Source organism: Stomoxys calcitrans, chromosome 2 (assembly GCF_963082655.1).
Source record: "Stomoxys calcitrans chromosome 2, idStoCalc2.1, whole genome shotgun sequence".
Taxonomy (NCBI): domain Eukaryota; kingdom Metazoa; phylum Arthropoda; class Insecta; order Diptera; family Muscidae; genus Stomoxys; species Stomoxys calcitrans.
The window spans coordinates 83,591,477-83,618,623 of record NC_081553.1 but is presented as its reverse complement, the minus strand read 5'-3'; the positions used below and the strand labels follow the sequence as shown (position 1 = coordinate 83,618,623).

At 36.7% G+C, this 27,147-nt stretch overlaps 1 protein-coding gene across 2 annotated transcripts in view; it reads right to left on the bottom strand.

Annotated features, from left to right (window-relative positions):
* Positions 1–5,539: 5,539 nt before the first annotated feature.
* The window catches only part of LOC106083322 (serine/threonine-protein phosphatase 2B catalytic subunit 1), a 50,597-nt gene continuing 28,989 nt past the window's right edge, over positions 5,540–27,147 (bottom strand). The window contains exons 5-14 of one of the 2 annotated variants that reach the window (XM_059362727.1): positions 26,110–26,255; positions 25,900–26,039; positions 25,712–25,789; positions 25,530–25,623; positions 19,029–19,154; positions 14,832–14,913; positions 10,394–10,450; positions 9,698–9,785; positions 6,332–6,429; positions 5,540–5,974 (exon numbers count right to left, since the gene is read on the bottom strand). In XM_059362727.1, coding sequence (XP_059218710.1) covers positions 5,760–5,974; positions 6,332–6,429; positions 9,698–9,785; positions 10,394–10,450; positions 14,832–14,913; positions 19,029–19,154; positions 25,530–25,623; positions 25,712–25,789; positions 25,900–26,039; positions 26,110–26,255 — 1,124 coding nt within the window. In that variant the 3' untranslated portion in view covers positions 5,540–5,759. The remainder of the gene's footprint in view (positions 5,975–6,331; positions 6,430–9,697; positions 9,786–10,393; positions 10,451–14,831; positions 14,914–19,028; positions 19,155–25,529; positions 25,624–25,711; positions 25,790–25,899; positions 26,040–26,109; positions 26,256–27,147) is intronic. The other variant, XM_013246256.2, reaches the window with a different exon arrangement.

Sequence of the window (27,147 nt, the reverse complement as noted above, 5' to 3'; positions counted from 1 at the left end):
AATCGAATTTTCATACAAAATTTAATGTTAATCGAATTTTCATACAAAATTTGATGTTAATCGATTTTTCATAGTAAATTTGATGTTAATGGAATTTTCATAGAAAATATGATGTTAATCGAATTTTAAAGAAAATTTGACGTTAATCGAATTTTCATAGAAAATTTGATGTTAATCGAATTTTCGTAGAAAATTTGATGTTAATCGAATATATGGTGTTAATCGAATTTTCATATAAGATGTGATGTTAATCGAAATTTGATGCTAATCGAACTTTCATAGAAAATTTTATGTTACCGAATTTTCATAGAAAATTTGATGTTAATCGAAAATTTGATGTTTATCGAATTTTAATAGAAAATTTGATGTTAATCGAATTTTCATAGAAACTTTCATGATAATCGAATTATTATAGAAAATTTTATGTTAATCAAATTTTCATAGAAAATTTGTTGTGAATCGAATTTTGAACATTTTCTCCATAGCGGTTCATCAAACTACTGAGGCGTAAGTGAGTATTGGTCTAATCACGCTTCTGTAGAGCCAGAGGACTATCCTCGGATTCAGGCCCCATTTCGAGCCTACGGCCCGTCTACATAGTGCCCAACATCTGTGATCATTCTTAGTACGCTCCTGAATGCGACATTCCTAATTACATTTCCTTTCCAAGATGACTCCTATGTATTTGACCTTGTCAGATATAGAAATCGAGGAATTGTGGTGCGTCAAATTGGACAACCATTGTCTTACTAGTGAACAGGCATATTTTAGTTTTCTCTGCGTTAACATTGAGACCCCTGGGTCTAGCCCAGTCATATGCCATATGCAAGACCCTTTCTGCTCTTTTGCATAGCTGGTTCGGCTCCTTACCCCTAAGAAGTATTATAACATCGTCTGCATAACAAACGGGTTCAAATCATTCCTCAATCAGCATGCGTAATAGGTGATTTATGATGGTCACCCAAAGGAGTGGCGATACAATGCCCCCCTATGGTGTGCCCTGTACCACTTTCTCCCTTATATTTATGTCTGTTACTTAAATGGTTATCGAATTTTCATCGAAAATTAAAAGGTTATCGAATTGTCATCGAAAATTAAATAATTATCGAATTTTCATCGAAAATTTATTGTAATCGAATAATCGGACCATAATGATTTAAATTGAATTTACTTAGAAATATTTATTGTATTCGAATTTGCTTAGAAATTTCAATTGTAATCGAACTTTATTAGAATAATGGTGTTAATCGAATTTTCTTAGAAAATTTGGTGTTATCAATTTTTTATTTTAGAAAATTTGGTTATAATCGTATTTTTTTACAAAATTTAAAAATTCAAGAAGTACTTACTGTCTTATAGTACATATTAACTTTTCCATCCCTGGTTGGCATGGAGAAAGAGAGAGAGAGACAAGGTGCAAACAGGAGGTGTGCTCTAGTTGATATTTTTCTACACTGGTGAGAAAAAATTTTACATTTTGCTATGCCAAACGATAACTTTTACAAAATGCAAATTTTCGATGTTTCTGCCGCAGCAAAAACATGCCAAATCAAAATTTATTAAAAATCACCCATATCTTGCTAAAAAACAATTTTTGCAAAAAGAACAATTAAATACTTGGACATTGTTAAAAAAAAGTCTCTTTGGATCAATGTTTTTATTGTGCCATGATTTCATGAATATGTAAAAGCCGAATGATTGCTGATTCCGATGCCGTTTAATAAATATTTCATACAGCGGTTGCAAATGTCTTTAATAAAAACACTTTGTTTTGCCAATTTCTTTTAACAGTGGAGCCTTTACCATTAATTTTTAAATGCCAATGTCAAAATATAATAATATTTTCAAAAATATAATCAATAAATTATTAACAAATAAATATATGTGTGTGAGCGGCTAGTAATCGACGCTCGAAAGCTGAATTAGACCTGCGTAGCTTTTCACAACTAGCAACATGCTCTATAAACGTCAAAATTTGCATTGCTTCTTTCAAAAATCTCAATAGCCCATGGGCTACTCAAGCATTATTCACCCCACCCAAACGTCATATGTCTTACAAACCCTTCAACTTTGCTATCAATTGGTACGCAGCCTTACTCTGTATAGTGCATCGAGATGAACAGATGATTCTCACTTAAATATTAACATATTTGTTTTTATAGTTCGTAGACTATGCAAATACTATAAAACTCTTTATGGATGCTATAACTGCATACGTAATTTAACTTTTTTATGGGGGAAGAACTCAATATGTTCCAATGACAGTTTTATATTGGTCCATAAATCATGGTAATTTATTTCCTCGAATGCTTTATCACCAAAGGTCATATATTTACCATATCCAAACGTCATATTTTTACAAACCCTTCAACTTTGCTATCAATTAGAACGCAGCCTTACTCTGTATAGCGCATCCCGATGAAAAGATGACTGTGTCTCAAATATTTACACATTGTTGTATAATTTGTAGATTCTGCAAATACTATAAAATCCTTTATGGATGCTATAACTGCATACGTTATATAACTTGAAAATGTCCAATGACAGTATTATTCTGGTCCATAAATCATGGTGATTTATTTCCTCGAATGCTTTATCATCAAAGGTCATATATCTGTCATAATTGAATCAAAAGCCAGTTATTCTATGTTAAGTACATATGTGGTGTGATATAAAATGCGTTTGACTTAGCAATAGATAAGCTTTAAAACGCAATTTCAAGGGAAGAAGATTGGAGTAAATTGGCAATAAGATTCTATGATTATCACTGAATGATGGTTGTCAATGTTGCAAAATATTATTAAGTTGGAAAATATTAAATGGTTTGACATTTTTATTTTCTTTTATTACGTATTACCTGAAAGTTAAATTGCTTTATTTTTGACCTATAGGATTTGTATAGAAAATTATCTTCTTATAAATAAAATTAATTTGTGTTTGTGGGTTCGTTTGTTTGTCTGTTCCGTATAGACTCAAAAACGACTGAACCGATTTTATGTACATAATATGCATAATGATCCTGTAGTGAAAATAGGGTACCACATTTTTTGATTACTGGAGGGGGGACGGACCCTCCTCCTCACCCTTATTTCAGACACGCCAGATGTCGAAGATGGGGAGTGCAATTTAAGTGAAATTTTGTGTGATTTCTTATAGTAACCTAGAAACAAAAAATTGGTATCCAAATTCTGGATGGCTACCTAAGGGGGACGCCCCACCCCCAAAACCTACCATATATATATAGAGACCAATCAAGACAATATAGGACTCAAATGAAAGGTATTTAAGACTAGAAAACATATCTGATATCCAATTTTTGGACCAAGTGTTTGAGGGCCACCCCAACCCCCAAAACACTCCTAAATCGGACATATTTACCGACCATAGCAATATGGGACTCAAATGAAAGGCATTTGCGGGTAGAATACAAATCTGGCATCCAAATCTGGGACCAAGTTTTTGGGGTCGGCCTTTCCCCAAAACACCCCCCAAACAGGACTTATTTACTGACCATGGCAACCCCAAAAACCCCCTAATCGGTCATATTAACCATTCCAATATGGTACTCAAATGAAAGGTATTTGCATGTAGAATGCAAATCTGACATCCAAATCTTGGACCAAGTTTCTGAGGTCCAGCTTTTCCCCAAAACACCCCCAAACAGGACTTATTTACTGACCATGACAATATGGGACTCAAATAAAAAGTATTTGAGTGCAAAATACGAATGCGATATCCAAATGTGGGACCAAGTATTTGTTTCCGGCTCTAAAACACCTCCCAAAGAGGGCAACTATACGACCATAGCAATATGGGGCTCAAATGAAAGGTCTTTGGGAGTAACGCTCGTATCTGATATTAATATTTGGGAAAAGTGTCTATGGCGCCACCCCACCCCCATAACACCACACAAAAAGTATGGGGTGAAAGAGGTATTTTAGATTGGAACATGAATCCGATATATATTTTCAAGGCCAAATCACAGAGCGGCCGCATTACTTCTTAAAACATCTTCCATATGGGGCTCGAATGAAAGGTGTTGGGTAGTAGACCACGAATCCGATACCAACATTCCGGACAAACTGTCTAGGGGACGACCCACCCTATAACATTTGTTAAGCTATTAGTCAAGCGATATGCATATACTATTTTTCGAAGTATAGCTCTTTAATTGTCGAAAATAATTTTGCAAAGGATGGTTTTGTTCCATATAAAGTAAAAGCGCAGCGGAGCGGGCCCGGTTCAGCTAGTAATATAATAAAAGTCAGGCGTAGGCCATTTTGATTCCTCCAAATTTCTGTCTGCTCACATCCTTCTGAGCAGACACTCTGTTAAGAAAATTCATCGTGCGTTTCTTCCATTTTATGGTCAGTTTTATCGACCCACTGAAGCGGCTATTCGGGCTATTGTGACTACATTTCGCACCAAATTTAAATTGTTGGACATCAAACCACCAATACACCTAGAGTACGAACTGAAGAAAATATCGCAGCTGTATCGGCCAGTGTTAATGATGACCGTCTATGATCGATTCGTCGCCGTTCGCAGCAATTGAGCCTCTGTTACTCAACAACGTGGAAAATTTTGGGAACTACAATATATCAGGTTATAGACCGATTTGGACCGTACTTAACACAGTACTTTGGAAGTCATAGCAGAGCACTACATGCAAAATTTCCGCAAGATAGGACAAAAATTGCGACTTCCAGGGGCTCAAAAAGTCAAATCGGGAGATCGGTTTGGACCGTAGTTGACACAGTTCTTGGAATTCATAACAGAACACTGTGTCCAAATTTTAGCCAAATCGGATAAAAATTGTGGCTTCTAGGAGCTCAAGCAATCAAATAGGTTTACATAGGAGCTATATCTAAATCTGAACCGATATGGCCCATTTGCAATCCCCAACGACTTACATCGATATTAAGTATCTGTGCAAAATTTCAAAAGGCTAGCTTTACGCGTTCGACCGCTATCGTGATTTCGATAGACGGACGGACGGACATGCCTAGTTCGACTCAGAATTTCGAGACGATCAAGAATATATATACTTAATGGTGCCTTAGACGAATATATCGAGGTGTTACAAACGGAATGAGTAGATTAGTACACCCCCATTCTATGATGGTGGGTATTAAAGTATAAAAGACATATCCGTAACGGACTTGGACATATCTAAAGCTAGTCACTAGAAATTCCACAAATATTTCTTATTGATGTAGATCAGTTAGTATTGTAAATGAGCCAAATCAGTCATACTCAATCATTTTAATTTTCTTTGAATATTTATTCTTCAAATTTATTTTTCTTTTCATTTTGGCGATTACCATATTTAGCTCCTACATTTCAAACTATTTCATTAAAAAATTATATATTTAATTTCTTTAATTATTTTATAATTTAATTTCTTTAATTATTTTATTATTTAATTTTGTTGAAGCTTTCCATCCAAATTATAGTGTTACCATACCAATTTTTAATTCCGTATTAAATAATCACTTGATTTTCTATGCTTTATTGAAAACGATAATAACCATTTATAAAAGCACCAATTATCAATTTAAAAAAATGTAATTAATTATATTATAATTTTACTAAACATTATGATTTAACTAAATAAAATCATTATTGGTTAAGGTCCAAAATTAGTTAAGTGCGTGTTTGTGTGTGTTTGTGTGTGTGTATATGTGTGCGTGTGTTCTATAACGTCTGCCTGTGTGTTGTTTGTTTGTGTCATGTCATCCGGTGTCATCACTTAAAACCTAAGTAGCAGTCGTTGAGCGTTTGGTGACCTTTCCGGCGGTGCCATTCTTTTTGGCAGCTGAACTGCTGTCATTATTGTTGTTGCTGCTAGTGTTGTTGTTATTGTTCAGAACCACTGGATGACGTCGGGGTGGCATGCGCTCATTAACAGCATCCAAACCCTTGGCTTCGGCAAACGAATGAATTTCCGCTGTGGCACCCAGACCTTGCAAAGCTATAACGGATCACAACAATAAATTTAATTAAAAATTAGGCATTTACATGCAAGTAATAATATTTTTGAAATAAAATAAAATAAATAAATAAAATCAAATAAAATAATTCACGTGAATTCACACAACACGTGTGTTTTGAGCACTGCAATGGTGACTATAATGACTGACGGCAATCTTAGGGCAATAATTGCAGCCATTCATCATTTGTTGTTGATATATGCAATTAAGTGATTGTTAAAAAAAAGCAAATAGCAAAAATTCTTGTCCGTCTTTTGAAGTGTTTATAGTGTTTATATACCTTCGGTGCAATGACTTGACATGCCCATACTTGTGTTCATTAACAATTGCCAACTTACCATTTCTCAACGAGTCTCTGCCTCCAGACAATGCACCAACGGGTAAAGCACCGGTTGGTGTAAGTCCCTTCAATTGTAAAACGGATTCAGATTCCTCCCTAAAAGGTGGATAAAACAAAAAAAAAAAATATGTAAATGTTAAAGATTTAATCTTATTGATTATTATACATTAATTATAGGGTTAGGAGATGAAGGGATTTCCCCGTTTTATGCAAAAAAAATTAATACTGGTGTTAAGTTGACTAGGCTGTTACATACCCTCCACTAACAAGTTATAAACCAGTTTGAATCTAATTAGCCCTTTATATGGACTAACCGTTAGCTTGAGCGTCTATAGTAACAGTACATTGTGGATCAGAAGCATATGCCAGAAGAATTAAGTAGATGATGAAAGAAGGCATTAAAAATAGATGACACTTGTATTGGCCTTTTGAATGTTTATATTGCGAGGTATAAAAATAAAAAAAGAGGAAATTTCCTCCCTTTTGAATTTTTTTTATACCCACCACCATAGGATAGGGGGTATATTCATTTAGTCATTCCGTTGGCAACACATCGTAATATCAATTTCCGAACCTACAAAGTATATATATTTCGGATCGTCGTAATATTCAAGGACGATTTAAAGATGACCGTGTGTCTGTCCGTCCCTCTGTTGTAATCACTCTACAGACTTCAAAAATTGAGCTATTGAGCTGAAATTTGGCACAGATATGTCTTTTTGATGGACGCTGGTTAAGTCCTTGAACGGGCAATATCGGACCATATTTGGATATAGCTGCTATATAGACCGATCTGCCGATAAAAGCTCTAATGCCCAAAAGTGCTTTATTTTTATCCTCCCAAGATCTGACCCAAATATGGTTCAGATTGGACTATATTTTGTTAAAGCTGCCATTTAGACCGATCTGGCGATAAGTGATCTGAAGCCATTAAAAGCTTTATTTATTACCCGATTTCGCTTAAATTTGAAACCGTGAGTTGTTTTGAGCCTCCCGATAATCAACCTTATTATGGTTCACATCAGACTATATTTAGATATAGCTGCCATATAGAGTTGTTTTGTCATATAGATCTATCTGCCGATTTATGGTCTTAAGCCTATAAAAGCCGAAATTATTATCCGATTTCGCTAAAATTTAGAATAGTGAGTTGTTTAGGGCCTCCCGACATCCAACACAAACATAGTTCTGATCGGACTATTTATATTATATTTATTAACCGATATCTCAGGGATTTGAAGTAGTGAGTAGTTTTAGGCCACCTGACATGCAACTCATCGTATCGGACTATATTTAGATACAGCTGCCATATAGACGAACTGCTTATTAAGGGGCTGCCCGTTGAAATCACACTACAGTCTTTAAAAATTGAGATATTGAGCTGAAATTTTGCACAGATTATTTTTTTTGTCCATAGGCAAGTTAAGTTCGAAGATGGGCCATATCTTGATATAGCCCCCATATAGACCGATCCTCCGATTTAAGGTATTAGGCCCATAAAGGCCCCATTTATTATCCGATTTTACTGAAATTTGGAACAGTGAGTTAGGTTAGGCCACTCGACATTCTTCTTCAATTTGGCCCAGATCGGTTCAGATTTGGATATAGCTGCCATATAGACCGATCTCTGGATTTAGTGTCTTAGGCCCATAAAAGGCGCATTTATTTTCCAATTTCGTCGAAATTTGGGAGAGCGAGTTGTGTTAGGGCCTTCGACATCGTTTCTCAACTTGGCCCAGATCGATTTAGATTTGAATATTGCTGCCATATAGACCGATCTCTCGATTTAGTGTCTTAGGCCCATAAAAGGCGCATCTATTTTCACAGTGAGTTGTGTTAGGGCCTTCGACATACTTCTGCAATTTGGTCCAGTTCGGTCAATATTTGGATATAGCTGCCATTCAGACTCTCTCGTTTTAATGTTTTGGACCCTTTAAAAGCGCATTTATTGTCCAATGTCACCGAAATTTGGGAGCCTTCGACATCCTTTTTCAATTTGGCCCAAATCGGTCTTGATTTGAATATAGCTGCCACTTAGACCGATCTCTCGATTTAAGGTCTTGGGACCATAAAAGACACATTTATGGACCGATTTCGCCGAAATTTGGGACAGTAAGTTGTGTTTGGCCCTTCGGCATCCCTCTTCAATTTGGTTCAGATTTAGATATAGCTGCCATATAGATCGATCTCTCGACTTAAATTCTAGGCCCCCATCAAATTTCCGATTTCGTTGAAATTTGACAAAGTGACTTATGTCAGGTTTTTCAACATCCGTGTCTTATATGGTTCTGATCGGTCTATATTTGGATATAGCTACCAAAAAGACCAATATTTAGTTCTACAAAATTGAACAATGACTTGTACTTATTATACCACTCAATGTCCGTGCCGAACTTGGTCCAAATTGGACCATATTTCGATATGCTATATGGACATAAATTATGCAGTTTTCATCGGATTATGACGAAAGGTGGTTTACATATATACCCGAGGAGGTGGGTATCCAAAGTTCGGCCGGCCAAATTTAACGCCTTTTTAATTGTTTTCTCTCAAGCACCTTTCGTTTGAGCTCTATATTATCGTGATTGGTCTACATATTACTTTGGCTGGTTTTGGGCGGCCCCCGAGGCAGGCGACCTCAACAATAAAAAACCATGTTTTGTTTTTGGTAACTGTAAATGTACAAAACAATTTCGAACGAATCGAATTACTAATCTCCGATATCTGATGTTTTTGAAAATAAGGGTAATCAGAAGTGCTTTTTTTGGGAGGGATGGCACCCCAGACTTTTCGGCTTAAATATGGATTCGACTTAAATATGGATTGGAAGTGGAGCACGTGCAAATTCATGCTCCACTCCCAAATCCCTTTTATTTGAGCTCCATATTGTCATGGTCGGTAAAAATGAACCGTTTGGAGGGTGTTTTGGGACTATGCCCTACAAATAGGTATCAAATTCGTTCTTTACTCCAAAATACCGTTGTTTTAACCTCCATATTGCCATATTCGGAAATTTAGTTCAGTTTAGCGGTGCTTCAACGTTAACCTTGTACCAATTCTTATAGAGTTTCCCACAAAAATTGCGTAACCACTAGGTGGACAATCCTATACATTCCGATCCTATAATATTGAGTATAATTAGTTTCGAACTCAAATGTATACTGGCATTATCACTATTTTACAATATGCACAACAAAGTATTTGTAAAGTGCAATTTGAAAATTGTTTAAATTCCCAATTGCCTGCAATTAAAGTCTTAACACTTGTATATATTAATTAAATATTTGATTATTCATCGAGTATTTCTTGGGAATACACGATTTTATTGCATGTTAGGAATAGAGTTATCAACATAAATATTTACCTTAGTACAGAGAAGACACGAGACATTTTGCCAATTGCTCGGATTTTATTGCGGATAATTTCTTTGCGTAAAGCAGACATTGTAGAGGCTGTAATTTTTTAGAAAAAAGAAGAAAAAAAAACAATATTATTGACATTTGAAGTGAGGGAAGACGTTATAGAATACACTATGGCTAAAAGCTTTAAAAAATTTACTACAGCTACGTAATTTTATAGCAGACCAGGCTATGACGACGTCACACACAGACACAGGCACACATAAGTATTTATCTAAATAAGCTGCTGTCTACATAAAGCGTTATCACAAAAAAGCTTTTTATCTAAAGCTTTGTATCCAACTAAACCACCAACCATAAAAGTGGATTGGTTGCGTTCTTAGCTGCTACAGGTAAAGCTTTGCTTATTTTATACACTGCAGAGAAATGTACACGAAAGGGAAACAATTTTTTTTAGTGCTACAACTAAAGTCAAATAAAGGGTTATTTATACTTCGGTCCGAACAACAAGAAGAGAGTAAAAAGAAATAAAAAGAAAAAAACGCATATCAATAACGATAGGCTGTATACATTTAGCAGTTTATTTAGCAATTTCTTTGCAGTCTCTTTAGCAGTGATCTTAGCGATTTCAGTTCAGCATATTGTAGACTACAGCCGCTGTCTAATTTTGCAAGCAATTCGCATGCCTTCCATGGACTTACGTTTCCTTTGGGCTTCTGTTTGGGCCGTCGGTACAAGAACGATTTTCTTTCTCATCGCTAAATACGTTTGGAATAAATACAAATGACATGCATACAAATCACACATACACACATTGACAGAGAAAGTTATTATTATTATTATAAGAGATTTATTTTAAAATATAAAGAAGAGGAGAAAGTTTACGACTATTTGTTTAGTTCATTTGTGCAATTGCATGTGTAGAAAAATATCAACAATTCAATTAGGTTCACATTTCATATCCCCCATACAAGAAATAGCGAATGGTTTACGACAGACAAGTTTACAACATCGATAGTCGTCACAACATTGAAATGTTTATAATTCAGAGATATTTCGAATTGTATATTGCCTAGTTCAAGTCCATTTGAGATTTTCATTATTTACCCAAATGGCAAAACAAACAAAAATTATGCATCGTTGCCTGTGGCACAGTGGTTTTGGATATTCTTAGGGAATGGATGGGCTATAAACGTGTTGCAAGAACTTTGCTAGAAGTCAACGTGCCGGAAGCAATTCTGGAACCTCAAACTCAAGTCCATCTGCTATTAAAACTTTTTTACATAACTAGGGGCAGAAATGGGAGGAAATATAATTCGTTGGAATCTGGAATTCAGAGCAGAAGATTTTATAGACAAATGCTTCCTGACCTTAGGACACTGGGGAACGAAAACTGGTATGAATACATTAGGATCGTTTAGGTTATATTCTATTAAAGGTAGCCACCGTAGCGCAGAGGTTAGCATGTCCGCTTAAGGCGGTGAACGCCAGGGTTAGAATGCTGGCGTGAATATCAGAAAAACTTTTCAGCGGTGGTTATCCCCTCCTAATGTTGACGATATTTGTGAGGAACTATGCCATTTGAAAGAATGGTTTGGTTGTCATGTAAAAACTTCTCCCCAAAGAGGTGTCGCACTGCTCCACGCCGTTCTGACTAGGCTATAAAAAGTAGGCCCCTTATCACTGAGCTTAAACCTGAATCACGCAGCACTCATTGATATGTGAAAAGTTTGCCCCTGTTCCTTAATGGAATGTTCATGGGCAAATTTGCATTTGCAGGTTATATAAAAACTAGCCGAGGAACATTGTAATTAAGTAACCTTCAATAATACGAAACACAAAATTGTCTATAGATCAAAAATGTAAGAGCGGCTAAGCACGCCCGAGTCGAATCTTATATACTCTCAACTATGGATCGCATTTGTCGAGTTCCTTGCGCGGTATATCTTTTTAGGCAAACAAAGAATAATTAATAAGAACTATTATGCTATTGGAGCTATATCATGTTATAGTCCGATTCGGACAATAAATGAATCGAGTGCTGAGCCTTGTAGAAGTCATTGTGTAATATTTCAGTTCATTCGGATAAGAATTGCGCCTTGTAGGGGTTCAAGAAGCAAAATCGGGAGATCGGTTTATATGGGAGCTGTATCAAGCTATAGATCGATTCAGACCATATTGGACACCTATGTTGAAGGTCATGGGAGAAGTCGTTGTACAAAATTTCTGCAAAATCGGATGAGAATTGTGCCCTTTAAAGGCTCATAAAGGGAAGATCCCAGATCGGTTCATATGGAAGCTAAATCCGGTAATGTACCGATTTGCGCTACAAAACACCTCATGCAAAATTTCACCCAAATCGGATGAGAATTGCCCCCTCTATAGATCAATTCAGACCATAATGGACACGTATGTATAAGGTCATGGGAGAAGCCGTTGTACAAAATTTCTGCAAAATCGGACGAGATTTGTGCCCTCTGGAGGTTCAAGAAGTCAAGACCCAAGATCGGTTTATATGGCAGCTATACCAGGTTATGAACCGATTTGAACCATACTTAGTACAGTTGGTAGAAGTGATACCAAAACACCACATGCAAAATTTCAGTCAAATCGGACGAGAATTGCGCCCTCTAAAATCTGAAGAAGTCCCAAGATCGGTTTATATGGAGCTATATCAGGTTATGAACCAATTTGAAGCATATATAGCAATGTTGAAAGTGATACCAAAACACCACATGCAAAATTTAAGTCAAATCGGACGAGAATTACGCCCTCTAGAGGCTCCAGAAGTCAAGATCCAAGATCGGTTTATATGGCAGCTATATCAAAACATGGACCGATTTGGCCCATTTGCAATCCCAACGATTTGGGGTTGAAGGCCAAAAAAAGCCACAATTATTATCCGATTTCGCTGAATTTGAAAAGCCACAATTATTATCCGATTTCGCTGAGTGAAACAGTGAGTTGGTCTATATTCAGATATAGCTGTCATATAGAGCGATCTGCCGATTAACGGTCATGAGCCAATAAAAGCTGCATTTATTTATAACCCGATTCCGGGATGTGTTGTTTAAAGGCTTCAATCATCACAGCTAAATATGGTCAAGATCGGGCAATATTAAGATATAGCTGCCATATGGACCGATCTGCCGATTGACGGCAGCCCATAAAAGCCACAATAGTTATCCGATTTCGATCAAATTTGAAATAGTGAATTGTTTTAAGCTTCTCGACGTTCGACCAAAATGTGGTTCGGATCAGACTATATCTAGATATAGCTGCCATACAGACCGATCTGCCGATTTGGGGTCTAAAGCCCATAATAGCGGCAATTATTAACCGATTTTGCTGAAATTTTTAATTGTGAGTGGATTAAAGCCTCCGGATATCCGACTGAAATATGGTTGACATCGGTCTTTATTCAGATATAGCTACCATATAGACCGATCTGCCGATTTGGGGTCTTAAGCCTAAAATTTGAAATAGTGATTTGATTAAAGCCTCCCGATATCCGACGCAAGTATAGTTCAAATCGGTCTATATTCAGATATAGCTGCTTTATAGAGCGATCTGCCGATTTAGCTCTAAAGCCCATAAAAGCCGCAAGTATTATCCGATTTCGCTGAAATTTTAATTAGTAAGTTGTTTAAAGACTCCCGATATCCGAGTCAAATGTGGTTCAGATTGGTCTTTATTCAGATATAGCTGCCGTATAGAACGATCTACCGAGTAAGGGTCTTAAGCCCATAATATTTAGCTGCATTCATTACCAGATTTCGCTGAAATTTGAAATAGTGATTTGATTGAAGCCTCCCGTCACCCGACCAACATATGGTTGAGATCAGACTATATTTAGATATAGCTGCCATATAGATCGATCTTCCAATTTAGGGTCTTAATCCTATAAAAAGCAGATTTGTTGCCAGATTTCGCTGAAACTGTGACTTGTATAAGAGTTCTCGGAGCCTGAATCAAATACGATCCAAACTAGCCCCCATTTGCATATTACAAGGGATATGTTAGGTTAGGTAAAGTTGAAAGAGGGTACAGATAATAATCCGCCCCATGCCACTATGGACATACACCTAAGGCAGTAATCGGCTATGGATGGTATTTTATCCATAGTGCTGGGTATTCAAAGTTCTCACGGCCGAACTTAACACATTTTTAATTGTTTTAAGTTTAAAAAATGTATGCAATAATTAATCATCTGACTGTCAATCTAATTCTTTATTTATTTTTTTTTTCAGAACGAACGATTTTAAGCGGAATGTTAAATGCCAACAGAGTGAGTACAATATATATATATAAAAACTAGTATTATATTTTAGTAGGATTTCAAATATTCCTATAAAATGAAAATTTTCTTGCAAACATTAATTCTACTGAGGAACAGCAGCAATACTTATCTCATAGTGAGTAGAGCAGCCCGATTCAAGTTTTAGCTCAAAGATGAAACCTTATTTTATCTCGATGCAAATGCAAATTTTGCCCATGAACATACCACCACGGAACAGTGGCAAACTTCTCACATATCAATGAATGCATTCCGATTTCAGTTTAGGCTCAATAATAAGGAGTCTTCTTTTTATAGCCGAGTCCGAACGGAGTGCCGCAGTGCAATACCTCTTTGGAGACAAGTTTTACATGGCATAGAACCTCACAAATGTTGCCAGCATTAGGAGGGGAAAACCACCGCTGATAATTTTTTCTAATGATCTCGCCATGATTCGAACCCATGCGTTCAGCGTCATAGGCGGACATGCTAACCTCTGCGCTACGGTGGCCTCTCCATATTTGATTTTATTCAAAAAATCTCAAAGTTATTGGCAAAACTCTAACAAATTAGTCATCTTAGAGGCTACTAAACTATCGTTTATTTTCTAAAGAACAAACATCACACCCATTTTACATTTCCCTTTTCACCACTCGCCTTAAACCACTGTGCATTAGTTATGTCTGACAAACTTGATTATCTCCATTTGACTCATTTGTTAAATTACAAGAATGTTGTTTTGTAATTTATAGACATTTAGTTTCGATTTTATTGAGGTTTGTTTGAATGCAATTCGTGGTGCCTTGTTTTCAAGAATCTAAGAAATGATTTGTTTTTTATAAAACTTTTCTTGGCATACTGACCTTCCTCCAGTTCATCATCTGGGCCGCCTAAAAGTTCGTCATCAGAGCAAATATTTAAAATGGCAACGAGAACATCGGTGACCTGTGTGTGAGTGTGTGTGTGTATGTGGGGGAAGAACAAAGAAAATACCAAAAAAATTATTAAAGACATAAAATATGTTTTTTCTAATTAAAAAAATCTAAAAAAGCAATGCTTTAATCTTGTGAATGATATTATAATGTGTGATGCGAGATGGCAAATGACTTTAGAACTAATAAATTTTATTTATATTTTGTCAAAGAGAATAAAACATAAATTAGAAAGGAATATACATGTGTGTGTACATAAAAACAAAATAAAAACAGAAAACAAAAACTAAGGCTAAGCAAACAAATCGGTAAAAAGTTTAACAAAAGTGAAATTTTGATGATTTTTACTTAAAACAACTTTTATAGAACATTACATTGAAATGAAAAATTTTAAAAATCCATAAAAATATAATTTTGATGATTTTTTTTTAATTTTTCCATATATACAAAATTTTCTATAAAAATTATATTTAGAAAAAATTGTGTTTCCTGAAATTTTCTATAACAATTAAATTTTGGTTAACATTTCTATGAAAAAAACTAAATTTTTATAAGAAAAATTGTTTAACAACATATTGGGTTGCCCAAAAAGTAATTGCGGATTTTTCATATAGTCGGCGTTGACAAATTTTTTTCACAGCTTGTGACTCTGTAATTGCATTCTTTCTTCTGTCAGTTATCAGCTGGTACTTTTAGCTTGCTTTAGAAAAAAAGTGCAAAAAAGTATATTTGATTAAAGTTCATTCTAAGCCTTATTAAAAATGCATTTACTTTCTTTTAAAAAATCCGCAATAACATTTTGGGCAACCCAATATAATTTTTTTTTATAAATCAAATTTTGATTTTTATAAAAAAATTTCGACGGAGTTTTTTAAAATTTTGAAAATTTGCATATGCCATATGACTGGGCTAGACCCGGAGGGCTTAATGTTAACCCAGAAAAAAACTGAAATATGCCTGTTCACGAGGAAGACGAAGGTGGGCCAATTTAACCCACCACGTTTCCTCAATAGAACGATTTCGATATCTGACAAAGTCAAATACTTAGATGTGATCTTGGACAGGAATCTAAATTGGAAGTGTCACATTCAGGAGCGTACCTAGAAGGCTCGCAGATGTTGGACACTATATAGACGGGCTCGAAATGGGGCCTAAATCCAAGGATAGTCCACTAGCTCTACAGGAGCCAGTGGACTAGTAGTTTGGTAGACTGCTATGGAGAAAAAGTGCAACATAAGACCATACAACAGTTTTAGAGAACATGTTATCTTGGCATAGGCGGAGCGATAATGTCCCGCCCACTAGGGCACTGGACACTATTCTAGAAATCCGACCCTTAGACCTACAGATTAAGTGCGAAGCAGCCACTGCGGCTATGAGACTTAGGGCGACGGGTAGAATGGATTGAAGATAGGAGCAATTCATACCATCGCGAAATAATCGAGGTGACGACAGGACACCTGGAAGGAAGGGAAGAGGTTTTCGATGGGATACCTGAGATGAACCTTGAGGTCAAGTGCGAGACACTGCTGCCAGCGGCACAGTCTTGGATTGACATCTGGAAGATCATGTTAAACGAATGGATCAAAGCTAGAGGACAGAGTGGGCCTGGGGGTCTACATTGAGAACCCAGGACCTGAGATCTGTTTTAGACTGTCTGACCATAATAGGGTCCTGCAGGCGGAGATCCGGGCGATTGCGGAATAGGTGAGGTGGTGTGGTGCTAACGCAAGGATGTCGAGTGTGAACTTCTTTACGGACAGCAAAATTGCCTTAGGGGCAATAATAACCAGTACGCTAAGGTCGCGAACAGTCTGCAATGTAAGAACAGTTTTGCAGTGTAAAGCCTTCTCTGAGGATGGCATCGTTTGGGTGCCGGACCATAACGAAGTAGGGGGAAATGAAAGGGCAGATGATTTGGCAGTGAATGTCAGAGAACTGCCGTCAATAAACTTATTTAACCCGAAGCCTTTGGGGTCGACGCAATCCGAGTTAAGGGCGTGGTCGACGAATGCGCATGCAACCCTGTGGAACAACGAAACGGTCGGTAGGAAGGCAAAAATCCTATGGGGGGATCCAGATCGTGAGGAGCCGAGGCTATTACTGAAAGGAAGTAAGAAGGAGGTCAGCATAGCTATTAGTATCATAACGGGACACATGGGACTACGAGCTCACTTATGTAAAATCGTCGCGGCAAGTGATAGCATGTGTAGGACATGCGGGGAAGATGGTGAGACGTTGAAGAATTTCGCGTCTTACAAATACCGGTACTTAGGTGGGCACACAATACCAATACCATGAACCAACTTAGGGCCGTGGCATGGAAAACAATTAAGGATTTTATAAGTAGCACGGAATTTTGGTCCCAAATTTGCAGAAGTACCCTAAAGAGAGATATCCGTAAATTGTTATAGACAACCTTTTTTGGGCCTTTATTTTTGTCACAGAATCCGTGGTGGGCATCCAGCTGCAGACCATAGAGTAATCTGTTTCTATTACTACTGCATAGGCTGCATACGGCTTGTTGTGCGCTCTAAAAACTATAAAGAAACCGCAAAAAAAAAAAACTACTGCATAACTTTAAAAAAGTGTTATTTTTCTTTGTTTCTTTTTCGAGACGAGCTCAATGATTTTTGCAATGCTAAAGGAAGGCCACGGATCACAACACACACCAACCACTATGGCACGCGTTTCGTCATTTGGTTAGAATAACTCGTCAGCCATTTTAGGTGTTTTTTTTTTATTTGTAATAGAAACAGATTACCCTATGGTCTGCAGCCGGACAATATTCGATTCTATGAATATGGTTGATATTTTCTATAAAAATTATGTATCCAAAATCTTTCTATTAAAAGCAAAATTTGAGCGAATTATTCTACGAAAAAAAACACATTTTTTCTTAAATTTTATTAAATCTGTATATGTAAAAATTAATCTGTGTTTGTTGGTTTTTTGCGAGAAGATTAAAAAAACGGCTGAAACGATTTTCATTAATTTTCACACCTTCCTTTAGTGATATCCGTCAAAGAGGCGGATCCTGCCCCTAAACGAAATTTTCTTAAACGCCAGATCTCGGAGATGGGTGAATCGATTTAAGTGCAATTTTGCATGCCCCTTTATGGTTATCCAAAACCACAAAATTGGTATAAAACTTTGGGGTCAAACAAAAAAACCCTCTCAAACGGATATACACCCAGAAAAATTAGTCTGCTGATGTCAGCAAACATAGTCTGCAGATGTTAACATAAAAATTTTAAACTTTTGAATGAATTCAAACTGGATTTTTGAACTTCTGAACAACAATTGGGGCATTTGCTTTATATTAGTAGAAAAAAATTGTCAATTTTAGGCGTAAGGTATTTGTTTAAAAGTATTAATTTGAGAGTAGTAGCTATTTTGTCTGCTGCCTTCTAATTCGTTAAAAAATTTGCAAATTATAGGAAAGTGGAGACATTTTTGGTTATATGCTTGCAAAATTTAGAAATACGGTATAAAGATGTTTGAAGTATTTATGACATTTTAGAGCTTTTTTTAACTTTTTACCCATTTTCAACAGACTTTCCACTGTTACAGCAAACTTTTTTGTTGTTTTACTAACATATTTCTTTGAGTGTATTTACCAATTTGGACAATATTGGTATCAAATGATAGGTATTTAAGTGTAGAGTATGAAGTTGATATAAAAATTTGACCCCAAGTGACGAGGACCCGTTCCACTCCAAAAAGCCGCCTGAAAATGCCATGTTTACCGATTGGGACAATATAGATATCAAATAAAAGGTAATTGGAAGTAGAATATGAAACTTATATACAAATTCGTGGTCAATTCCTGAGGGACGCCCGCCCTAACATTATGCCCCATAAAATTATTTGTATAAAAATAAAATTTGTTGAAATTTCAACAAAATTACCACGAAAATGTTCATAAATATAATTGTTTCCAATAAATACCTAAATTTGGGGATAACATAATTTTTTTTCGATTTTTCTATAAAAATCAAATTTTTACAAAATCTTTTGTGAAACTCAATTCATGTAGATGGGGTGGTGTTATGTAGGCGGCTGGGTGGGTTGATGGATGAATAGTTTGATGAATAAATTTTGATTGATGTTTCGATATTTTCTTACCTTTTCGCCAACAAATGGCAATGACCATGTGAAGACATCCATAAAATTTGGCAGCCAATATGGATGAGGTGAACAATTAAATTGTCGTATGTTCATAACATTATTCTCATATTTAAGTACAGCTGCCTTTTGTCAAATGACAATATTTTATAGATTTTATTTTTTTTGGTTGAAGGTGAAATGAAATATGTAAACAAAAAATAAAAAAAAGGAAAATGGAAAAAAATATAAAAATACATAAATACAATTTGTATAAATTGTTGTTTGCTCTTGCCTATAGTATAATTCTAAAATAAAAAATATATATGCAGAAAAAAAAGCGGAATATGAAAATCTATATAAAGCACTTAACACACCTTTCCAAGTGGCGGCCACTATAGCATAAAATTTTATTATTTATGAATACTAAATAAAATTTTAAATTGTTTACCCATGAAATGATCATAAATCAATAGTTTCCCGTTGCACAGATGTTGTCAGTTCTAAAAATTGTTAATAATCTAACAGCCTTATATTATTAAAAAGTGTTTGCTAATGTTTGACTTTAGTATAATTAGAAAAGAAACAAAAAAAAAAAGGCATGAAAATCGTCCGGGCCGAACTGTAGATACCCACCACCTCGATTAACAACCTTAAGTCATAATACGGTGAAAATGCAACATTCATGAACCCAAAGCAAAGAAAAGTAACGAAATAGGTTCCGATTTGGACCAAACCCGGCACGGATGTCGAGGGTCTACTATAATTCACTGTTCAAGATAGTTAAACACAACATTGGTCTATATTGCAATATATGCTATAGCTAAATATAGTCCGATTTCCACAATATTCGTTAAATATATGTAAGAATCTACCCTGTAAGGGCCCTGAATCGGGAGATCCATATGTATGACAGCTACATCTTCCTACAGTCTGATCTTTGCCATAAGTTAGGTTAGCTTAGGTTTAAGTGGCACTTTACCATCAGGCTAATTTAGACGTTTTCGTCCATTGTGATACCACAGGAACGAAAGAAGGAAGATGTCTTCTAGTTCCTACCGTTGAACCATCCAAATCGCTTTATAAAGCCCAATAACTTGCGAATGTTTACATCCTCTAAATCAGACAGGCTCTCAAAGAAATGAGAACCTAAAGTGAAACTCCTTCTGACTGCCAGTGCGGGACATACACACATAAGGTGTACTATGGTCTCTTCTTCTTCGATGTCCTCACAGCTTCTGCAAAAGTCGTTGCTGGCAACCTTCAGTCTGTCAGCATGTTTTCCGATTAGAAAGTGGCCTGTCATGGCGGACACAATGATAGAGACGTCTGTTCTAACCATTGACAGCAAAGCAGGCGTCTCTTTAAGTCCAGATTAGGCCACATAGTTTTGGAATGCTCAGGGCCCCCTTTGTGAGCATATATCATTCATTGTCCTTCGGACCTAATCCTGAAAACTTAGCTTACATGCCATGCTAGAGGCATATCCATAGATTCCAGTTTCCTTGGAATGTGTAAGGAAGTTCCTAGTGTCGCAAGTTCGTCCGCTTTACAAAATTCCTGGAATATCTCTAAGGCCCGGCACCCAAAACAGATAATTTTTTAAACTGTTCAGTCATCTCGTTGAGAGATCTGCGACATTTGAGGGCGGTTTTTATGTTCAGAAATAGGTTCTCCAGGGATTTAATGGCTACCAGGCTGTCTGAGAAGATATTTATGCCACTCGTTGTTATGACATTATATCTTAGCCATTCCACTACTTCCTTAATTGCAACGATCTCCGTTTGATTCACACTGCAGTGATTGGGTAACCTTTTTGATATGACCAGTTCTAGATGTTTAGAGTACACCCCAAAGCCCACCTGGTCGTTTTGTTTGGAACGTTCCGTATAGAAGTCTATATAACCTCTGTTACCAGGGATATCGTAGTTTCAATCGTTTCTACATGCTCTCTACATGGACATGCTGACACAAGCGAGTCATTCAGGGCCCTCGTGATTCGCTTGACCATTATATCTATATCCTCCGCAGTTGCCACTTCCTTTTCGGGTCTAGATCTTCACCATACTCAGTATGAATGCTGAAAGGTCGTACTACACTACACCACTATAAACAACACAGAGAAATCGGATTATAAATGTGGTTTTAATGGGCCTTAGATCTTAAATCGAAAGATCGGTTTATATGGGGCTATTTCAAGGTATAGTCTGTAAAGCCCATCTTTGGGCTTACAGGCGGACTGATTGGGTAGATCGTCTTAGGTTTTTACTACGTTAAGGAATGTATACGATTATACTTTATAGGGTCGGAAGTGGATATTTAGATGTTTGCAAATGACTCACAGGGATATTCGACTTTTGATTTTTTTTTTGCAATTTTGACCTAGAGTTCGTATTTTGCAATTTACGAAGGTATTTGGCGTTCATTTTTATATCCTCCACCATAGCATGGGGGTATACTAACTTCGCTATTACATTTGTATCTCCTCGAAAAATATTGATATAAGAACCCATAATGTATACATATTCCTCATCGTCTTGACATTTTGAGTCGATGTGGTCATCTATGTCCCTCTGTCTGTCTGTCGAAAGCACGCTTACTTTCGAAGGAGTAAAGCCAGGCGCTTGAAATTTTGCACAAATATTGGGAATGTAAATGGATCATATCGGTCCATATTTAGCTATGCAAATGCAAACTTTGCCCATGAACAGGGGCAAACTTCTCACTTACCAATGAGTGCAGTCCGATTCAAGTTTATGCTCAATGATGAGGGACCTCCTGTTTATAGCCGAGTCCGAACGGCGTGCCGCAGTGCGACACCTCTTTGGAGAGAAGTTTTATATGGCATAGTACCTCACAAATGTTGTCAATATTAGTTGGGGAAAACCACCGCTGAAAATGTTTTCTGATGGTTTCACCAGGATTCGAACCCAGGCGTTCGGCGTCATAGGTGAACATGCTAACCTCTGCGCTTCTGTGGCCTCCATATTTAGATATAGCTCCCATATAATCCGATCTCCACTTTTGACTTTTTGAGCCTTTAGAGGCCGCAATTCCTATCCGCTTTTTCTGAAATTTTGCACAATGACTTTCCTAATGACCTCCAGTTTACGTGCCAAGTATGGTTCAAATCGGCCCAAAACCTGATATAGCTCCCATAAAAACCGACCTCCTGATTTGTTTACTTGAGCCTCTAGAGGGCGTAATTCTTATCGGATTTGCCTGAAATTTTGTACTGTGACGTCTTCTATGGCGTTTAATGGATTTTGTTCGAATCGATCTAAAATCTAATATAGCTTCCATATAAACCTATCTACCGATTTTATTTCTGGAGCCTCTATAGGTAAAGATGTGCGATGGGTAAATACCCAAAAGGTATTTACCCGGTGAATTGGGTAAATACCCGGGTATTTACCCATTTATACCCAAAAGCTGACTATTTATAGTTTTGCAGATATCTTGGGTATAAAAAAATGTTTCAAACATTTTTTGTTGATTTCGTTTTTTGTACATAAACCTGATCTTCTGATCTCATAAAATCGGAATTTAGTTATATATAGCCGTAATATAGATCGATCTTAAAATCTGTGGACAATAAATTGGTAATTTGGCACTGTAAGTTCTGGTAGACCCCTAACCATTTCTGTGAAGTTTGGTCCAGATCGGACTTTATTTAGATATAGACCCCTACCCATTCCGACCGCCCGATCTTCCGATGTAGGATATTAAGGCCATAAAAGATCCATTTATTACTCGAATTCGATGAAATTTGGCACAGTGAGTTCTTGTAGACCCCGATCTTCCGACATAAAGTATTGAGCTCACAAGAGGAGCATTTTTTCATCCGATTTCGATGAAATTTGGCACAGTGAGTTTTGATAGAAATCAACACCTTTTTGTGGAATATCGTCCAGATTGGACCATATTATATATTGTAGCTGCTATATAGGCCGATCTCCAGATATAGGGTATTGGGCCCCTAAAAGTTGTATTTTTCATCTGATTTTGACGAAATTTGTAACAGAGCGTTTTGGTACCTCTCTACACCTTTCTGTTGAATATTGTCCAGACAAGGCTATATCTGGATATAGCTGCTATATAGACCGATCTCCCGATATAGAGTATTGGGCCCATTAAAGGAGCATTTTTCATTCGATTTTGATGAAATTTGAAACAGTGCGTCTTGGTACCCCTCTACACCTTTCTGTTGAAGGTGTAGAGGGGTCATTTTTCATTCGATTTTGATGAAATTTGAAACAGTGCGTCTTGGTACCCCTCTACACCTTTCTGTTGATTATCCCTCAGAGCAGACCATATTTGGATAGCTGCCAAAAAGACTAATCTCCCGATATAGAGTATTGGGCCTATAAAATGAGCATTTTTCATCCGATTGATTTTGATGACACTTTATTCAGAATTACCGTATCGATTTTACAGTTGCAATTCTTGAGTTATAAAATATTTCCGTGTGTGGATATAGTCCATAATCGTTGAATAATGTGAGTCCATGTATTCTTGTAATCAAGGTGCAGGTCGTATTTGTTATCCAATCGTCACGAAATTTTGCAAAAGTCACTGTTTTGGCCCAAGGACGAACGCTTAAGTCGGTTCCGATTTGGATATTGCTCCCATATATATGTATCACCCGATTTGCACCTAAGTGGCGGTATTAACTACAATTTTCATCCGACCTGCACAAAATTTGGCACGGATTGTTTGTTACTGATCGTAACATATGGCCGTAGTAACAACAATCTTCAAACGATCTGTTCGAAAAAAATTGGTTCAGATTTAGATATAGCTCTCATATACATATATCTTTTGTCCGAATTTGTAAATGTAGGGTAGGTGTGGGGTATTATATAGTCTGCTCCGCCCAACTTTAGCTTTTCCTTACTGGTTTTTTTCCTCCTAAACGCTTGCAAAAAATTTCTTGCACCTTACAATATTTTTAGTTTTATTATTTTATGATCCAAATCGGTTAATAAGCTCATATAGCTCCCATTTAAACCGGTTTCAGATCTTGACTTCGTGAGCCGCTAGATTTGGCTGAAATTTTGCACAAAGTAGTTAGTTTCGACTTTCAACAATTGTGCCAAGTATGGTCCAAATTGGTTTATAACCTGATATAGCTCCCACATGAACCGATCTCGGATCTTGACTTCGTGAGCTGCTAGAGGACGCAATTATTATCCGACTTCCCTTATTATTATTTGGACTTCCAACAACTGTGCTCAGTATGGTTCAAATGGGTTTATAACCTCCCTACGGGAAATGTGTGGTCAATTGCCCCAAATATACAGGTCGTAGACTGGAGAATTAGTTACCTGTCACAGGACATATCCTACAGGGAATGAAAAGTTTCAATTGTCATAACTTTGATTCTTCTATGATGTTCAACATTCTTGCCAAATATGGTCTGAATCAGTCTATAACCTGACATAGTAGCTTCCATGTAAACAGTTCTCCCGATTTTACTTCTTGAGTCACTATAGGGAGCAATTTTTATCCGATTTGGCTGAAATTTTCCACAAAGACTTTTACTTTGGACTCCAACAGCCAAACCATGTATGGCCCCAATATGTTTACAACTTGATAAAGCGCTCATAGCTTAGCCATTCCTATCCATTATCTTTTGTTAGCCTATAAAGAGATATCGGGCAAAGAACTTGACAAATGCGATCCATGGTGGAGGGTACATAAGATTCGGCCAGGCTGAACTAAGCACGCTTTTTGTTGTTATAAGGACACTTAAAGGTTAGAGCTGAGGTGTAGTGTGCAAAGTTTCAAGGGCCTATGTTGTGCGGGCGCCTTTTGGTAGCCCCAAAAGTTGGTAACCTGTGTATTTCGAAAAATTGTTTGTGCTGCCAAATTTTTACTTGTGATCCATTTTGCTGAATAGTGCTCAAAAATCTCTAAAAAAAACAAATAATGGTGTGGATATCTCCACTGGTTTCGGAAATATTCGATTTTAATTTTTATTTTCCAGGTGACTGACAAGCTGATCTTTCTGTGCGTCTATCTGTGCATGTTAATTGTGTACAAAGTACAGATCCCATTTCAACCAATAATCTTCAAATTTTAACTGACTTTGTTTTTGGCCTAGTGACGAAGTCTATTGAAATTGGAACAAGTAAAAGAGTGCTATGTTTAGCCGGATCGAATCTTTGGAGCCCACTACCATGGGTTCTGCTATCAGTTTACACAATAATTGTACTCTACATTACTGCAAAAACAGTAAAAAATCGAAGCCCTAGAAAAGGCTAATCGGAAGATTGCAAAAACTTAGATAGATTTGTTATAATATTCTCTTTCATCAGTTTCCATGCCTCATTTGATAAAAATCGGCCCACATTTTTATATAGAACAAAACATCGCAAAAAAAAATTTTAATTTTTTCTTCCTCCCTCACATATTAGGCATGTTTAATATCACCCCCATTTTCTCAAGGTCAATCTCCCAGCAGCCATCCTAACAAGCAGTGTTTATGTTGAATATTTATTCTGCATTTGTTGTAAATACCTTGTTATTATAAACATCCAAATAATTGGGAGCTGAAAATATTGTTATCAGCGAAGGAAATCCGGTAACCTGATTTTTACGATACATGCGATAGCTGCAAAAAGAGAAAAGACACACAATGAGTCATATTATTTTGATTAACACCCTAGCCGCTCCCGCCCTCCTCTTCTTGGAAAACATACCCCGCATCTTGAGCCTCATGAGCTCGGACCACAGATAATAGATTATTCTTCTGCAGGAATTCACAGCAGGCCAAATAACTAAACGTAAACATAATTGTTTAGCATTATTATTTATAATAGACAAAAATGAGTATCGCTATTCTGCTTCATCTTAAATTGCTTCCAATAAAATCTAATTTAGGCCATACCTGAAGAAATATGAACAGCCACGCACCGAATTGTGCGTAAAATAGTCATTATTTTTCTCATTGCCAAAATCTTCCAGGGGATCAGACCACAAGATGTCGCACATAGGACCAAAGGCGGGAGGTTCACGGAATCTATTTAGCTGGGGGGGAGAAGGAAGAAGTAAAAAAATGTTATGAGCATCTTTGGTTATTTGTTAGCATATCACCTACTTTCTTAATGTCATCTAATGTGAAGATTTCGGGGGAGAGACCACCGTGTATGCACAAAAATTGCTGATTCAATAAAGCTGCCAAGGGCAGACAGTCAAAAGCCTCCATGCAGGCATCATAGATTTTGGGGGAGTATTTTATTTCACCTGAAATGGAGATGTTTTTAAAGTCAGTACTTTTTTTATTCAATAATTAAGCACATGTTTTTCTAAAATGTAATTTCTGGAAAAAAGAAATTAATAGGCTATGTAAGGCTATAGCGGCAATTTTCAATCAGGTTTAGTTAGAATCAATCATGGCATACAGTCAGCAAAATTGAAAATTTGCCCATGAACATGCCACTAAGGAAATAGGGCAAACTTCTCATTTATCACAGACTGCTGTCCAAGTTTAAGCTCAATGATTAGGGGCTCCTTTTCATAGCCGAACGGCGCGCCGCACTTCGACACCTCTTTAGGCGGACGTTTTTCCATGCCATTGTACCTTAGAAATGTTGCCAGCATTAGGGGGGATAACCACCGCTTAAAAATTTTTCTGATGTTCTCGCCAGGACACGAATCCACTCGTCATAAGCGGTGGAATCCAGTCAGCAGTCAAACTAAAAACTGAGGTCGCTTGCTAATCATCCCATCCCAAGTGTCCAAAGGTGAATGCGAAGGCTGCTATATTAGTTTCTGGCCTAGGCAATATAAAGTTTTGCCTGGTCCAAAGGTATTTCCATTGGAAATTTTAATATTTTCTTGCATAGTCGTACTCATCACTTGTGTTGTGTCAGTGACTTAAAAAAAATTAATTAGGCAAAGAACAAGTAAAAACGAGTAAAGTTCGGCCATGCCTAATTTTGGATACCCACCACCATGGAAATGTTATTTATCCTATTTTATTATAACTCCACTACCATATCCATAGTTATATCTAAATAGGTATCAGTTTCAGCGAAATCAAACAATAAATTAGCTTTTTATGCGATAAAGACCCTAAATTGCAGCATTGGTCTATATGACAACAATATCAATATTTGGATCGGATATCGGGAAG